The 17,908-nt window shown below is 35.1% G+C and overlaps 1 protein-coding gene across 1 annotated transcript; it reads left to right on the forward strand.

Annotated features, from left to right (window-relative positions):
• Positions 1 to 1,239: 1,239 nt before the first annotated feature.
• Positions 1,240 to 17,703, forward strand: LOC114922767 (vomeronasal type-2 receptor 26-like). The gene is made up of 5 exons (XM_029284680.1): positions 1,240 to 1,554; positions 6,051 to 6,911; positions 7,346 to 7,573; positions 15,839 to 15,965; positions 16,802 to 17,703. Exons 1-5 carry the CDS (start codon positions 1,240 to 1,242, stop codon positions 17,701 to 17,703), a joined length of 2,433 nt encoding a protein of 810 aa, XP_029140513.1.
• The last annotated feature ends 205 nt before the right edge of the window (positions 17,704 to 17,908 follow it).

A 17,908-nucleotide genomic window follows, 5' to 3' on the forward strand; every position in this document is an offset into this window, starting at 1 on the left:
TGTATTACTAATTAGAATTATTTCCCAAATATTGTGCTTCATCACTGTTTTCCTTTTGAAAAATATTGGGTGATAATTTAGAGATTTAATCCTCTTTCATAATAAAATAACACACACTCACACAAATACACACACACATCAGGGATCTTTGCAGAGTTAAAAGATAGCAATTTGAATATCTATCCCTGCAAATGCCACTATTGTTGAATTTTGAGCTCTTTTCAGACTTCTCTATCTCTCTCTGTCTCATTTTTTTTTCCTTCAGAAACATCTTACACTACTTTCAGTGTTGTCCTGTTTATTCTTCTGATTTAACATATTTTGAAAGAATACTTTCTATATGAGTACATTTATTGCTTACATTTTTTATATTTAAAAAGATAAGTTGATGTTTGTTATCCTGAACTGTGCCTTTTCTTTTCAATATTACAAAATTGAAATATAAATTACTTGGTAATCAAGTTTCATGAAGGTTCTCAGTGTTACATGCTTGTGTGCACAACTATGTGTATGTCCATGTTAAATGCATATGTTGAACTATGCTGGATCACAGTGTTAATTTTGAGTTGCCATATTTCAAAAAGACCTACTACCAGAACAGGGGAGTGTCTCGTACCATGAATTTGAACAAATATTTTGTTTAGCGATACTCAACTTTTTTAAGTAAGTAAATTTATAACTTCATATTTATCCACTTATTAGTGATATGTTAGATTAAAAGAAAAATCTATACAGTATAGACATTTAAAGAATGGATACTTGTATTATTGGAATGTGAACTTCAATGCAAAATTAATTTCAAATTCTTTACAAATGTATGCACACTGGGCAAAATTGCTAAGAAAAGCACAAAATGCATTTTTGATGAATATATTTTAAAAATGTATTTTTAACAAACATTCAGAGAATGTGTGTATATTTTTAAAAAGCAACTTCTAAGTAATATGGTAATGGATAACCAAACCTTATATACAAAAATCTCAGAGAACCCCAAATCAATATTTATATGGAAATACTAATTTATATGGAAGAGGCTCTGTCATTATATATTATCCATTTTTGGACTTGAAAGTCAAAATATTGCAAGGTTTTCACTCACATGAAAGCCACTCCACTGTATCTTAACAACATACACATGTGGCTACTTGTTTACAATGTCAGAGAAATGGTCCAATGTTTCTATTTCAATCATTCTTATCTAGAAACCAGAAGTAGTTTAATATAGAATAGCACTCTCATATGAAGCACAAATCTCATTGTAGCTTAATTCCTAAGAATTACCAGCACATCCTGGCTTTGGAATTTGCTGTGAAGGAGATCAATGAAAACCCACAGATTTTACCCAATCTCACCTTGGGCTTCCGCATCTATGACAGCTATGACAAGGCTCAGAGCACCTATCATGCCACCATGTTGCTTGTATCATCCATGGAAAGATTGATCCCCAACTACATATGTAACATCCAGAATAGCGCAATAGCTGTTGTTGGGGGACTGGATGCCCATATCTCCCTTCATGTGGCCACTATCTTGGATATCTATAAGATTCCACAGGTAAGATACTTTATACACAAATTTAATAATGTTTTCAACTCCTTGAATATTCTCAGTTGTACTGCACTCTAAACTATAGTTGAGTATTTCTGTATTTCCAACAGTCATAGTATCATAAGTAACCCGTATGAACTGCAATCTTTCATATATTTACTTGCAGTTATGCCCACTGAATTCATGGCATATGTACTTGTAAAGACATTAAGAGATGTTGAACTAGACTTTTAATTACTGCATGACATTAATTGCTTTTTGTTGCATTTAATTTCTATATAACAGGCCTGTTCTATTTATTGTAAGTCGATGAACAGAATTATTCAATAAGAATTATTCTGATTCTGATTCTTTCTCTTATTAAGAGTGCAGGCTCAGAAGGTATATTTTATGCACTGGATACAAACTAGTTAGCTATTTTCACATAACCTGCCAGCTTAAACTAAAACCAGATGGGTAGTTCATGGTTCAGTGTGTAATGGAAAAGCCAAACATTAGCTTATCATACTGTGTGAGCCAAGCCATTACATTAAGCAATAATATAATTTATTTAGTTGGATAAAGCATGTTTCATGAGTAGAGCAATTTTACCGACACTAACAATTGCTTAATTGTGTTAACCTAGTCCTTTAGTTTCAGTGAGATCCATAAGAAATCAAAGCAAGAGTAAACAAAATTCCAAATAAGCCTACATATAATGATATCTACCCACAACTACAAGTGCTTCTGAAGGTAATTGTTTAAATATATTTCACTTCAGATTCAGACTTGAGAATAACGTAGAAACAGCTTTGGTACACTGAAAGTGATCTCTGAAAGAAGCAGAAGATGGACAACGTGTCCTAGATCAGACTTGTGGATATCTCAGTGGTGATTAGTACCACTAACTAGGGTTTTTTCTGGAATGCCTTTGAGAATGCAAGATAGACTGCATGGTTTTCTCATGATATTGCTCCTATCTCAAGGATGGGTTTCAGAAAGTACTACTGGGAGATTCTGTTCTATTCCATATTGATTATGTATAGAAAGCTATAGGAATCAATTTTGCTCCCTATACTATTTAGGAAGCCACTGGTATGATCATCAAGTACTGTGGGGGAGGTGTCTCAATGTAGGTACCAGAATAACATACTTGGAAGGGACCTTGGAGGGCTTCTAGTCCAACTCCTGCTCAAGCAGAAAACCCTATACCATTTCAGACAAATGGTTATCCAATCTCTTCTTAAAAACCTCCAGTGTGGGAGCACCCACAACTTTTGAAGGCAAGTTGTTCCACTGATTAATTGTTCTGTCAGGAAATTTCTCTTTAGTTCTAAGTTGGTTCTTTCATTGATTAGTTTCCATCCATTGCTTCTTGTCCTGCCTTCAGTGTTTTGGAGAATAAGTTGACCCTCTCTTCTTTGTAGCAGCCCCTTAGATATTGGAACACCACTATCATATTATTCCTGGTCCTCTTTTCATAATAACAGATCATCAGGAATGCTAAACTTTGTGCTTTGGTCCTTTTGCGTTGGATTGTGGTTTGCATTGGTAGGATAGATTGAAAATGAATCTAGGCAAGCCTAATAGTGTGCAGATCACAAGGTTATTGTCAATCAATAAGTTCATCTGTCCCAAATGGAAGTATTTTTCCTACATAAATCATGTTTACAATTTAAGAAAAATCCTAGACATTCTTCTATCCCTTTGCATTCAAATCAGTATAGTGGCTTGTATCAATAATAATCTGTGGATAGCTGCACCCCTTTCAATCAGGGGTGCAGCTAGGTGACTAATGGTTACCATTAGTCACCTACAGAGTATGTATTTCCCATTTAACCAAATGCAATGGGCTCTTCCTTGAAATATGTTTAAAGGAATTACAGAAATTAATAGATCCAAATTTGTCATCATTGGAAGCATAAAATATCTTTGTCAGTTAACTGCGCTGGATTTCACTTGTTCGCCATTCCAAATTTAAGGGATTTCTCATTACATTTAAATCAATTTATGGCTGTGTAGAGCCAGTCTGGTGTAGTATAGTGGTTAAGGTAAGGCACTGGGCTAGAAACCAGGAGACTGTTATTTCTACTATCATCCTGGGCATGTGACCTTGGTGTAGCTACTCTCTTTCAGCCACTCTCTTCCACTACCTAGAAAGGAGGCTATGGCAAACTACTTCCAAAAAACCTTGCCAAGAAAATTGCAGGGACTGGTTTAGACAGTCACCAACAGTCAAAAACTGCTCAAGTCTCTTCTACTTGAATGAATGGTTTTCTTGCATTCTATTAACTGGATGTTGCTTAAGAGTACATATAAATGAACTAAGCAAATAAATGCAATTTCATACTGAACGATTTGAAATGCATTAAATTAAATGTCTTCTTTCCTTTAGTCTGTATATCAAAAATCTGCATTGCTGATATTATCTTATCCTTTATACAGTATATGCTGTACAAAATATGCATACTATGTGTATATTAATAATATGTGTACACATTCTTTCTTGCTTATATAACATTTGTATAATATTAGGTTGTTTTATTTTTTTTCATGATACATTAGGAGCTTAAATTAATTAGTAGAGATACAAATCTTCCAAGATTCAAGTTGAGATTCAGTTTAATAAAAGATTTTGTGTAGATACAGCTACATTTGTTTTATTTTGTAGCAGAATGGGGAAAAATGGCAAGGATAATAGATCCTTTAGAAAATAATAAACCTGCACATTTTTAATCAAGTATTCCCAATGGGTATATGGCAAAACATTTTTGGAACTATTTTCCCATTTTAAGACAAAAATAGCACAGATAAGAAAAGGACAGCATAGCAGAAAATCTTCTCAAACTGAGAAAGTAAATAAATAAGACTGTTTGAAAAATTAAATTCTTATTAAAGATTGAACAATCTGATATTGTCCAATCACTTCCTGACATTAGTATGGAAAAACTGTTCTGATTTTTTTTTTTTTTTTTGCTTCTGTATCAATTTAAAAAAGTCTGGAAGTTCACCCCAATCATTATTGCATATAGGCATCTACTGGAGGTGTAAAGTTGGCAAGTAATGAAATATGGATCGAAACATCACCACACAAGCTCCATCCTTCACATACATATGTGTATGCGATATTATAATACAGTTAAGAAATGGCAGATCTTGTCCTGTGATGTCCTGAAACAGATGGTTTTTTTTATTCTGGTATTACCATATTTGGGGATAGTATGCCCTATCAGTTGTATAATATGTAAAGAAGCAGCCTGTGTTATATGCAATTGCAGCAAGTCCATAAGTTCACATCTACACACACAATGATGAAGGCTCACTTGGGCCACAATAAGACAAGTCAGAAACAGACAAATAATAGAAAGAAAACATTTTTTGTTTGAGAGGAGAGCACAGAAAATGAAACTGGGGAGTAATGAGTCTACAGATTGGATAGAGTCAACAGGGCAAGCTAAAGACCAAACAATAGATTGAGAAATAAAGAAAGACAAGAAATAAAAGGGTGTGGATTTAAAGATGAACAGACCATCCACATAAAAAATATCAAATTTACTTACTTACTTACTTACTTACTTACTTACTTACTTACTTACTTACTTGCTTGCTTACTTACTTACCTACCTACCTACCTACTTACTTACTTACTTACTTACTTACTTACTTACTTACTTACTTATGAACTAACTTATTTATAAAAGTGCCTGCTTTGACAGCACATGTACTTTTTTTTTTTTAAATGTTACAGGATAAATAAGTGACACAAAAAGTCTTTTGCCATACATTCTAATTGTATAGAAAGACATTGGAAATAATGCTTAAGGTATTAGGAACCTGGAAACCCCCTGAAGCTTCAAATCATAACCATTTCCAAGGCACTTGATTCAATACATCATCTTGAATTACCCAAACATTCAGATGATAGAATAACAGAGTGGGGAACAGGCCTTGGAGGTCATCTAGTCCAATTCCCTACTCAATCAGGAGACCGTATACAATTTCTGACAAGTGGCTGTCAAGTCTCTTCTTGAAAGCCTCCAGTGATGGAACACCCACAACTTCTGAAGGCAAGCTGTTCCATTGATAGATTGTTCTTGCTATCAAAAAATTTCTCCTTATTTCTAGGTTGAATCTCTCATTGATCAGTTTCCATCCATTGTTCCTTGTCTGGCCTTCAGATTCTTTGGAAATAAGTTGTCCTCCTCCTCAAATTTGGAATATTGCTATCAATTTACCTCTGGTCCTTCTTTTCACTAGTCTAGCCATGCCCAGTTTTGACTGAATGCCCAGTATTTAATTTTAAGCAATTATTAATTCTAAAGCAATCCTCCTGATTTCACATAGAAATAGTAATATAGAAAATGTAGAGGATCTTCAGACATTATTTGCATTACCAGTGTTTAAGATTGCTTTATACGACTGATGTAACTGTCACTATTATCATCTACAGTATGTAGCTTGTTATGACAATCTGAAAATGCTGTACAGCTTTGATTATTATTTTGTCTTCCATGTCTCATCAGCTCATTTATGGCTCCACTCCACTGATGAATGATAAAACTCCAGGCCTTTCTTTTTACCAGATGGTTCCACCAGAAGCCCTTCAACATGCAGGGATGGTCTCACTGCTTCTGCATTTTAACTGGACCTGGGTTGGGCTCCTTGCAGTGGATAGTGAACATGGAGAAGAAATTATTCGAAATGTGGTTCCACTTTTTGCCAAAAAAGGAATATGTTATTCTTTTATTGAAAAACTCCCAAAATATAATGATGTAAGTGGATTGCATGGTATGATTAATCAGGCAGCAAAAGTATATGAGCTTATCATGGACAATAAAAATAACGTGACAATTGTCTTTGGAGAATCTACCACCACGGGGACTTTGAGATGGTTCACGTATCTACCCAAAATTGAAGAGGTGACAAGTAAACCAAAAGGAAGTGTATGGATACTGAATGCCCAGATTGAGTTTACTTCATCAGCATTTCAACACAAATGGGACACAGAAATAATCAATGGTGCTCTTTCTTTCACAATGCAAACAGTTGACCTACCAGAATTTAAATCATTTCTTAAGAAAAAAAATCCCTTCATCTCCAAAGAAGATGGATTTATCAATCTGTTCTGGCAAGATGTTTTTGCCTGTGTTTTGCCTGATATAGTTACGAGTGATGTACCTGAGGCTATTTGTAATGGGACAGAGAATTTAGAGACCCTTGCTGGACCTTTTTTTGAAATGAAAATGACCGGTCACAGCTACAGCATCTATAATGCTATTCATTCTTTAGCTCATGCTTTACATGTCATGTCCTCCTCAAAACATCAAAGAAGAGGTATGACAGACAGAATAGGAGGAGAGATCCATAAAAAAGACTTTTGGCAGGTAATGGACCCAATGTCCTTATTTGGTTGCATATTTGTATAATGGCAGGAGTGATCTCCATTTCCTTAATTCCTGTCCCTCACAAATCTCACATGGATCTGTATTTGTATGTGTAACTGTTTGACTCTGAAAATCATGCAGATTTTAATTTATTGGATCCTGTTGTTTTTATTTTAAGTAGCATTCAAATGATAAAAGAGTGGTTAGCAAAATCTTAGTGGAATCCATTATCTTTCATCTGTCCTGTCATACTAATTTTCTTCCAATAATCCTTATAAATTATACTCTCAACTCTTCTTTTTTTAATTCTAGTAAAAAGAGAAGTAACATACATAGAATGCAACTATATATCCAGTTGTGTCTTCTGAAAATTACTATCATGGAGAGGAATAATTTAACTCTTCCAAAACTCTTGCGTTTTCCTTTTGATTTAGCTCCATTACTTTCTGAGAACTGTATCTTTTAACAACAGTGCTGGAAAGCTTGTTTCATTTGATCAGAATGGGATAGTAAAAGGTGGATTTGATGTTATCAACTGGATTTTTTTCCCAAACCAATCATTTATTCGAGTAAAAGTTGGAAATATAGATCACTTAAATCCTTCAGATGAAATGTTACCCATCAATGATGAAAACATTATGTGGCACAAATGGTTTAATCAGGTAATACTGAATTTTATTTATTGGTTGAATGATTGATTGATTTCATTTACATCCAGTAAAATATTATGTAAAAATATTGTTTATCTATTTATTTGATTTCTAATTCATAGTATGAATTATATTTTTCTCTATTCAAAAATCTGACTTCATTTGGTAAATATTAGGAAAGTTAAGCAAGCTTAGTATGCGAATTTTTCTTACAACTTGCAGTTAGCTGCCTTTTAATTAATATTAATTCCATATTAAAGTGAATTGTCCTAGATCAGATCTTGTGACAACAGAAATCTCAATCAATAGAAAAATCAGACAAGGTTACACTTTTGTGTCACTATGCCTTAATTTGCATGTAATTCTATATGTTTCATACCAGAAAAATATAGCCATCAGATTATTTCTTTCAGATTAAAGCACAATAAAAGGGTTGACAATCAATAAGCAAAAGAAATTAAAGGCATGACTTAAGCATAAACAAAATTCTCTAAATCTAGCTAAATCAATTTTTCACCTATACCATTCACTTTATTTTTATTTATTTATTTCTTTTTTGCATTTTGTATTTGCTTCTAGTTTAGTTTAGTTTAGTTTAGTTTATTTAAATTTCTACCCCGCCCTTCTCCAAACGGACTCAGGGCGGCTTACAGCCATTTAAAACAAGTACATAATACAAAAATACTAAATTTAAAATGTAATTAAAATAGAATATTAATTATTTGGCCTTTTCTTGTTAAAATTATTTAAAACCAAATTAAGATAACCCTTAGGCCAGTCCTGCTAGCTTAAATAGCCATGTCTTGAGGGCGTGGCGGAAGGAGGGGAGATCCGGAATCACCCGGATCTCTGGGGGTAGTTCGTTCCATAGGGTGGGGGCTCCCACCGAGAAGGCCCTCCCCCTGGGGGTCGCCAGCCGGCACTGTCTGGCTGATGGCACCCTGAGGAGACCCTCTCTGTGGGAGCGTATCGGCCGATGAGAGGTAATCTGAGGCAGAAGGCGGTCTCGGAGATAACCAGGTCCGATGCCATGGAGCGCTTTAAAGATGATAATCAACACCTTGAAGCGCACCCGGAAGGCTACCGGCAGCCAGTGCAGCTCGCGCAACAGCGGCGTTACATGGGAGCGACGAGTCACTCCCATCACCGCCCGTGCAGCTGCATTCTGGACTAACTGGAGCCTCCGAATGCTCCTCAAGGGGAGCCCCATGTAGAGAGCATTACAGTAGTCCAGGCGGGAGATGACAAGAGCATGGGTGACTGTGCGCAAGGCGTCCCGGTCCAGAAAAGGCCGCAACTGGTGAACCAGGCGTACCCGGTAAAACGCCCCCCTGGCCACGGCCGTCAACTGGTCTTCTAGTGTCAGCCGTGGATCCAGGAGGACACCCAGATTGCGTGCCCTCTCCAAGGGAGCCAAAGTTTCGCCCCCTATAGTCAGCGATGGAGTCAGATGACTATGCTGGGAGGCCGGCAACCACAGCCACTCAGTCTTGAAAGGGTTGAGCCTGAGTCTGTTTCTCCCCATCCAGACCCGTACGGCCTCCAGGCACCGGGCCATCACGTCAAGGGCATCATTGGGGTGGCCTGGGGTGGAAATGTACAGCTGAGTATCATCAGCATACTGATGGAAATCCACCCCAAAGCCACGGATGATCTCACCCAGCGGCTTCACATAAATATTGAACAGTAGGGGGGAGAGGACCGACCCTTGTGGCACCCCACAAGTTAGGGGCCTTGGGGTCGACCTCTGTCCCCCCGCCAATACAGACTGCGTACGGTCGGTGAGGAAGGAGGAGAACCACTGCATAACGGTGCCTCCCACTCCCAACTCCACCAGGCGCCGCAGCATGATACCGTGGTCCACAGTATCAAAAGCAGCTGAGAGGTCCAAAAGAACTAGGACAGAGGAATAACCCCTGTCCCGGGCCCTCCAGAGATCATTCACCAGTGTGACCAATGCCGTTTCCGTGCTGTATCCCGGCCTGAAGCCCGACTGGAGTGGGTTCCAGATAGACTGTTTCCTCCAGGCGCCGGGGGAATTGCTGCGCCTGGAGGAAACCACATCCATAGACCAATTCATATACTGTCTTTTCTTCTTTAAATTTCTCAACTCCCTCTTTCTGAGGATCTCATCAATTCTATCCAATACAAGTTTTCCATCATCCAGATGCTTTCAATTCATTCATTATTTCTTTAGATGTTTGAAATGAAATTCAATCCTCATTTATTTTCTCACTATAGATCAATCATGGACAATGTATTCTCTTAGAAATTTAGAAATTCATGTATTATTACATAATTTTCCATCCAGAAGTAAATGCTAATTGCAAAAGTACTACATTACTATGGTCAGTTCATTGTTTTAATGGAATAGGGCAGGCAAAGATAAATATATGCCTAAATATGAATTGACAAATAGATATCTCTTAACTAAACTTTCCCCCCTTTTTTGAGAAGTCAAATCTATGTTTTAAAACCAGCAGAATGTCTTGAAAAGAAATACAATAGATCACTTTCATTGGCCTACTTTGATGCATTGCATGTCAAACTGAACATTACTATCCACATCTCAGGAAATACTGCAACAAAACTCATTGAAATTTGTTGCTATTATTGTTCAATAATCTCAATGAATTCCAATATGTGTAAAGCAATAATATTCTCCAGGGTCTTTTAAGTACTGAAAGAGGACACAATGAGTTTATGACACAACATATGTTGTAATAATATGGCTGAGAAATAAACTAATTTGTCTACCTATAAACTTTATCATATCAAGTAGGCTATTTTTTTTGTATACATTTTATTAGTTTTTAATAGGGTTAGGAATGAGGTGGGGTTGGGGTTGGAGTTGGGATTTGGGTTAGGGTTAGGATTAGGGTTGGGTTTGGGGTTTTTCCAAATAACATTCTCAATATTTAGCAAACAGCATAATGTCTGAGTTCATGTGTTTAACAAACAATAATAGATAATAGTTAATTATCATAAACAATATGTTAATTAATCGCTCGATAGTCTTCTTCTTGCTAATATATATTCAAAGTTACATATCACATTCCTTTCTCTCTAACTCATTTTTTTAGCCATCGATAGAAATTATCCCATGTTCTAAAATACACTGAGTCTTCTTTCTCTTTTATCTTTAAAGTCAATCTATCCATTTCTGCACACTCTAAAATTTTCTTAATTAGTACTTCTTCAGCTGGTAAATTTTCATTTTTCCAATGTTGGGCAAACACAATTCTTGCTTCAGTTAGTATGTGTAAAAGTAAATAATTTGCTCCTATTATTCCTAAAAAAATAATTCTGGCTTAAATCTATTTGTTTTTTAGCCATTTTCTCCAACCATAAGTGTATTTTTAATCAAAATATTTTTGGTTTAGGGCATGTCCACCAGATATGGTAATAAGTACCTGGTCTTTGTTTGCATTTCCAACACTTGTTTGAAGTATTTTTAAACATTTTTGCTAATCTCACTGGTGTCATATGCCATCTGTAAAACATTTTATATAAGTTTTCTTTATATGCCACTGCTTTAGTTATTTTAACTTTTTTTTTCCCATAACTTTTGCCAGTTTTCTAATTCTATATTATATCCAAAGTTCTTTGCCCATATTATCATTGTTTCTTTTACTTGTTTTTCCTCCATCTTTAAGCTTAACAGATATTTATAGAGTTTCTTAATCAATTTTTCATCTGTTTTTAATAGTATCTGATCAAATTCTTTCTGTTCTTTATAGAATCCCATTGTTTTAGCATCTTTTTCATATCTCATTTGAATTTGCAGATATGGCCATCATGCAAGATCAATTCCTTGTTCTTGTAAATCTTGTCTGTCTTTCAATTTTCCTTCATTGTCCAAAATATCTTTATAGGTCACAACTTTATCATAGTTAATTAAATTTGGGCAAGCAAAAGCTTCCATTGTTGAAAGCCATCCAGGTATCTTAATAATTTTTTTCTTTTATTTTTTCTCATTCTGAAAGAAGTGCATTTCTTATAAAATGGTTTTGAAAGTATCTATGTATTTTATTCTTCCCATACCACAGAAAGGCATGCCAACAAATTTGTAGGTCATGTCCCTCTAGTATAATAGTCTTTTGTCTCTAAGCATTATCCATTGTTTAAGCCATGTTAAAATAGTTGCTTGGCAGTATAACATCCAGTCCGGCAGTCCAAATCCTTCCCTTTCTTTCGCTTCTTGTAGCATTTTCAATATAATTCTAGCTTTTTTTCCTTGCCAGATAAATTTCAATATTGTTGTATTCAATTCATCAAAAAGGCTTTTCCCAGCCTTACAGGAATTGTTTGAAATAAAAAGAGTATTTTTGGTAAGATACTCATTTTCACTGTTGCATTTTCCGCTTTTCCATATCCAATTTTATTTGTTTTAGCAGTCTTACATAGTTATCTTCTTTTATTGTTACACATCTTGCTGTTAGATAAATTCTCAAATATTTAACTTTTTTAACTATTTGAAGATTTGGGTTTTTTTGCTAGTTGATTTTTTTGTTTTTCTGTTAGATTCTTGTTAGCACTTTAGTCTTTTCTTGTTTATTGTTAACCCTGCCACTTCTCCAAATTTTTCTATTTTCTCCATAAATTTAGTGCTTGTTTTCAATGGTTCTTCCAATATGAAAACCAAATCATTTGCAAATGCTTGTAGTTTATATTTTTCATCTTTTATCTCCAGTCATTTAATTTCTATATCTTGTCTAATATTTCTATTCAATACTTCCAGTGTTAGTATAAATAGTAATGGAGATAGTGGCAGTGGTGAGATTCAGCCAGTTTACACCACTTCGGCAGAACCGGTAGCTATTTTTTTGTTGCCCAGGCCCAGAATGGACTTCCAGAAGGAGCATCCACACAGAGAACCAGTTGTTCACATATTTGAATCCCACCACTGGATAGTGGGCATCCCTGTCTTGTGCCTTTTTTAATGTTAAAGTTTTCTGTAAGATCTCCATTTATAATTATCTTGGCTGTTTGTTTACAATAAATTGTTTTGATTACATTTATATAAAAAAAATTCCAAAATCCGTTTCCACAAGTTGCTGGAACATGAATTGCCAGTTTACATTGTCAAACGCTTTCTGTGCATCAAGGAATATTAAAGCCAGCTGTTTCCCTGAATGAATTTCATAGTACTCTAACACATCAAGAATCATTCTTAAATTATTTTTTATCTGTCTTTTAGGTATAAAACCATTTTGGTCTGTATGTATAAATTCAATCAAAAATTTCTTTAGTCTTTCTGTTATTATTGAGGCGAAAATTTTACAGTTTACATTTAATAGTGATATTGGTCTATAGTTTTTTATTTGCATTAAATCAGAATCTTCTTTGGGCATTAAAGTAATGTTGGCTTCAGTCCATGTATTTGGTATTTTAGCCTTCAGGAGTATTTCATTACACAGTTCTTTCAAGATCGGACTTAATACATCTTGTAATGATTTATAAAACTCTGCAGGTAATCCATCTGGATGAGGAGTCTTATCATTTTTTTGCCTTTTTATAGCTTCTATAATCTCTATCACTGATATTTTTCCATTTAATATATTTTGAATATTCTCTGAAAATTTTGGTAAGTTTGCTTTTTTTAAATACTGCTGTATTTTTTCTTCTGGAATTTCTTCTGCATTGTAAAGGGTTACAATGTTTCTTTAATGTATAGAGCTATTCCTCTTTTCTTTTTAAGTGCTAATGCAAAGTGAAGTTTACCAATTTTCAGTTGTTCTAACAACTTATAATGTTGTCTTTAATGTGTGTTTCTTGTAGACAAATTATATCCATTTTTAATTTTTGTAATTGTATAAAGATTTTTCTCATTTTTGAAGGAGAATTTAGTCCATTTATATTCATTGAAAAAATCCCACTCTCCTTCCTTTCTTTCAATTATATCTAGATCTTAATCTTCTAGTCAATCTTATCTGTCTCTGATCTCTTGGTCTTGCTCCTTCTTCTGTATGTGGTTTTAATTTATTCCTCCTCTCTTGGTTTGACTGCTCCTTCTACTGCCATTTTTTCCTGTTTCTTTGTTTCTCTCTTTGTACTGGATTCAGACTCACCTCCTTCCAAAAATGTTCTATGATTGTCGAAGAATTCCATTGCTTTAAGTGGCATATCCAGTCTATATCTTTTCGTATCCCAGTAGATTAAAATCCCTTCTGGAAGTAGCCATCTGAAATTCACTCCTTTTTCAATTAATTTCCTAGTTAGAAACTGGTATTCTCTTTGGGATTCTCTTATTTTCCTAGGAATTTGTTTGAGGACTACAGTTTCTTTTTCTTTGTATTTCAAAGGTTCGTCTCTTACTCTTCTCAAAATCTCATCTCTTGTAGATCTTTTAAGAAATCTAACATGTATTTCCCGGCAGACTTTATTTCTTCTAGCATAGTTTGAGTTGACTCAATAGATCTGGTCTAATTCTAATTTCATTTGCTGTTTCCCAGTTCCTAATGGGTCTGCCAATAATTCTGTTATCAAGTCTAGGAGATCCTCTTCCTTATCTTCCATTATATTTTGAAATCTTAAAAAGTATGAGGCTCTTTCCATCTCCATCCCAGCTATCGAGTCTTCTAGTTCTTCATTTATTTGGATCAACTTCTGATTTTAATCTTTTAAAACTTCTAGTTTCTGGTCAACCTCAGTTGATTTATCTTCTATTTTTTGGATTCTTTTTTGATTATCTGTGATCATCTGTTTAAAATTTTCAAATTGAGAGTCCATATTGTTAATTTTTTTATTCATTTTATCAAAATCACTTTTCAACTCCTCATGGTTTCTCATTGTGACCGCCATGTGAGTAGCGATTGCCTTTTGAATTGCTTGTAGAGTCGCTTGAGTTTCCTTTTGGAAGTTATTAGCCTTTTCTTATTGAAGCATTGTATCAATTGATCTCTGGTAAACTGGACTTGCAGAAGCCAAAAAGGGAGTAGAATATCCTTTTTTTCCAACTTTAGATAGGTTGGAGGCGCTCATCTTTATCTTTAAATCATACTTTGTAATCCACCAAGTAAGTCAAAATTTATAATCCAATAGGCTCCTAACAAATAGGAGAGATAAATAATAAAAATAGTAAATGGTAAAAAAGAACAAAAGGGAAAAAAGAAAAAAAAATATACCAAAATTTGTAAACCAAAGTATTCTGTTCGAAGGGATTTCTTATTATTCACTCTTTCAAAACAGCTTGTAAAAATTCCAGGTCAAGCTGTATTTGTAATTCAGGGAAGTCTGATGACTTCAAACACAGTTTTTATTTATAATTGTAATCTATCCTGTAGGACAGGGCAATCCAAAAAAGAGTCTTTTCTTTTTCAGCCACAATCTTCAGGACTATAAATTCCAAGGACACCAAAATGTTTAAACTATAGGCTATGTCTGAGCATACAGCCAAGTTTTAAGGCTCCAATCAAAACAACTCAGTAAGATAAAGAAAAGAGAAAAAAATACAAAATTAAATGTAGTTCTGAGTTTTGCAAGTAGGTGTCATTAGATGTCCATTCCTACCATACTTTAAAAAAGTTTAAAAAGTTAAAACCTGATGGGTTCCAAAAAAATAAAATTTAAAAAAAGATTTATAAATCCAAACGTTTCCCCAATTTATCCTTCTTTTATGCCTTAGTTATCTTCACAATATTGTTATAAATCAGTTTTAATTCCCCCAAAGCTTTAACTGCTGCTTATAGTTCAGGAGGGAGGGCTAAAAAAAAGGCCCCCCTCCCTGAAGCGTGGGATTTCTTGCTTTGGAATGCTTTTTCCCAGAACCGGTATTTTCACTTGTAGAGAGAAAAGGAAAGTTGTCTCACCCAGATCAGTTTGCCTTCCGCTTTTAAAATTTGTTGTCTCCGACAATCAGCTGCTTCTGGCAGACCGCATGGGTGCAGTCAGCCTTTCTTCCTGCTGGTCCTGAGGGCTCCTTTAGATCAAGCGGGCCAGGTACCACTGGCCCACAATCTGCAAACTTTCACCCTTTGGCCAGTCGCCTCTATGGGGCGACTTTCAGTCCTATTGGACTCCCCAGCTAGTAGAAATCAGACTTGGGGAAGGGAGCTTCATTCTCCAGTGCCCATCTTGCAGTGATGTCCTCAAGTAGGGTATTCTGATCTGCCTTTACTACTTTATCATCAGATGTTGAATTGACTGCTTAACTTTAAACATTCTATACTTGTTTTGAAAATGCCTACAATTTGTTATAAAATTTTCTAATGGGCCCATTGGACAAGCAGTTTCAAAATCCCTCCTCCAGACATTCTTTTCCTCTTTTATTTCTAGGTGCAACCTATTTCTGCATGCAGTCAGAGTTGTTTTCCTGGTTTTAGCAAAAAAATGAAGGAAGGAAAACCATTTTGCTGCTATGATTGCATCCCTTGTCCAGAAGGGAGAGTTTCAACTGAGATTGGTAATCTAAGTTCTTCATTATTATAACCTAAATTTATATAAATGTACTTTCATCTGAACTGTGGTTCATCTGAGCCTTGGTGGCACAGTGCTTAGAATGCAGTACTGCAGGCTAATTCTGCTCACATTGCCAGGAGTTCGATTCCTTCGATCCTGACTGGCTCAAGGTTGACTCAGCCTTCCATCTTTCCAAGGTCGGTAAAATGAGGACCCAGATTGTTGGGGGCAATATGCTGACTCTGTAAACTGCTTAGAGAGTGCTGTAAAGCACTGTGAAGTAGTATATATGTCTAAGTGCTATTTAAATATGATATATAGAAATTACAAATTTTATGAGGTAAACTAATAGATTTAATTCACCATATACATTAACCTAACCCATTCCACAATTACATACATCCAAATGAAGAGGAATAAAGGAGATTCATGTTGGAAACATCAAAGAATAAGACATAGCGTTATTTATTAAGGCAATCTGGAAGGAAAAATAAGAAATATAAATTTTAATGGTCAGAATATATATGCTAATAATTGTTTTAAAACAAGATATTTTTTACTTTAGTAAAGCAAAGGGACATATTACTATAGATTTAGCCTGACTTTGGTTTCATATTTTCTCTCTTATTTACTTACATAAAATCTAAATTTAATTCTTAATAAAATCTAAAAAATATGGGTATTTTGAAATCAGCCAAATGAAGGTGGCTCCTGTGAGCACTGAAGGCTTTCCATATCAAAATCTTAAAAGTCTAAGTTTCCCTTAGAATTATAATAATAGCATACTGATGAATTTATGATTTGCATGTTAAATTAACATTACATCTCTGTTTCTTTCAGACAGAAGTGAATGTTCTAAATGCAAAGAAAAAACCTATCCCAACAAGAAAAGGAACTTCTGTATACCCAAAATAATTAGTTTCTTGTCTTATGAAGAACCTTTAGGGTTCAGTTTAGCCTCTTTTGCACTTTCCGTTTCTTTGACCACAATTCTTGTGCTAAGTGTATTTATGAGAAACCACAACACTCCCATAGTCAAAGCTAACAACCGGGATCTGACCTACACTCTCCTCATCTCCCTCCTGCTCTGCTTCCTTTCAGTGCTACTATTTATTGGCCAGCCTGGAAAAGTGACCTGTCTTCTCCAGCAAACAACTTTTGGAATGGTTTTCTCAGTGGCTGTTTCTTCTATTTTAGCAAAAACCATCACAGTGGTTCTGGCTTTCATGGCCACCCAGCCAGGATCTAGCATGAGAAAATGGGTGGGAAAAAAGTTAACTAATTCCATTGTTGTTTCCTGCTCCCTGATCCAAGCAAGCATCTGTATTTTGTGGCTGGCAATCGCTCCCCCTTTCCCAGATGTTGATATGATCTCAGTCACTGAAGAAATTATTCTGAAATGTAATGAAGGCTCTGTGACTATGTTTTATTGTGTTCTTGGCTATATGGGTTTCCTGGCTCTTGTCAGTTTCACAACAGCTTTTCTTGCCAGGAAATTACCTGACAGTTTCAACGAAGCCAAGTTCATCACCTTCAGCATGTTGGTCTTTTGCAGTGTTTGGTTGTCCTTTGTCCCAGCATACCTGAGTTCCAAAGGGAAATACATGGTGGCTGTGGAGATTTTCTCTATTTTAGCATCTGGTGCTGGGCTTCTATTTTGTATCTTTTCTCCAAAATGTTATATCATTGTGTTCAGAGCTGAACTGAACAACAGGGAACAACTAATAAGAAGGAAAGACTGATGGAAATAAGTGTTTTGTCCTTTGTCAAAGTTTAAAATCTAGATTTCTTTGTAGGCACTGTAAAATGTTTACAAAAATGTCTCTCTTAGCTTCTGATTTATATAAATTTCCTCTATTCTCCAAAACCTCTTATTTTTTTATTTATAAAAGTTAATTAAATTTTAAATAACACATCATGATCCTGCAAACTATGCTTGTTCTATTT

The sequence above is a fragment of the Protobothrops mucrosquamatus genome, unplaced genomic scaffold (assembly GCF_001527695.2).
Source record: "Protobothrops mucrosquamatus isolate PMUCROS unplaced genomic scaffold, P.Mucros_1.0 scaffold825, whole genome shotgun sequence".
NCBI classification, from domain to species: Eukaryota; Metazoa; Chordata; class Lepidosauria; order Squamata; family Viperidae; genus Protobothrops; species Protobothrops mucrosquamatus.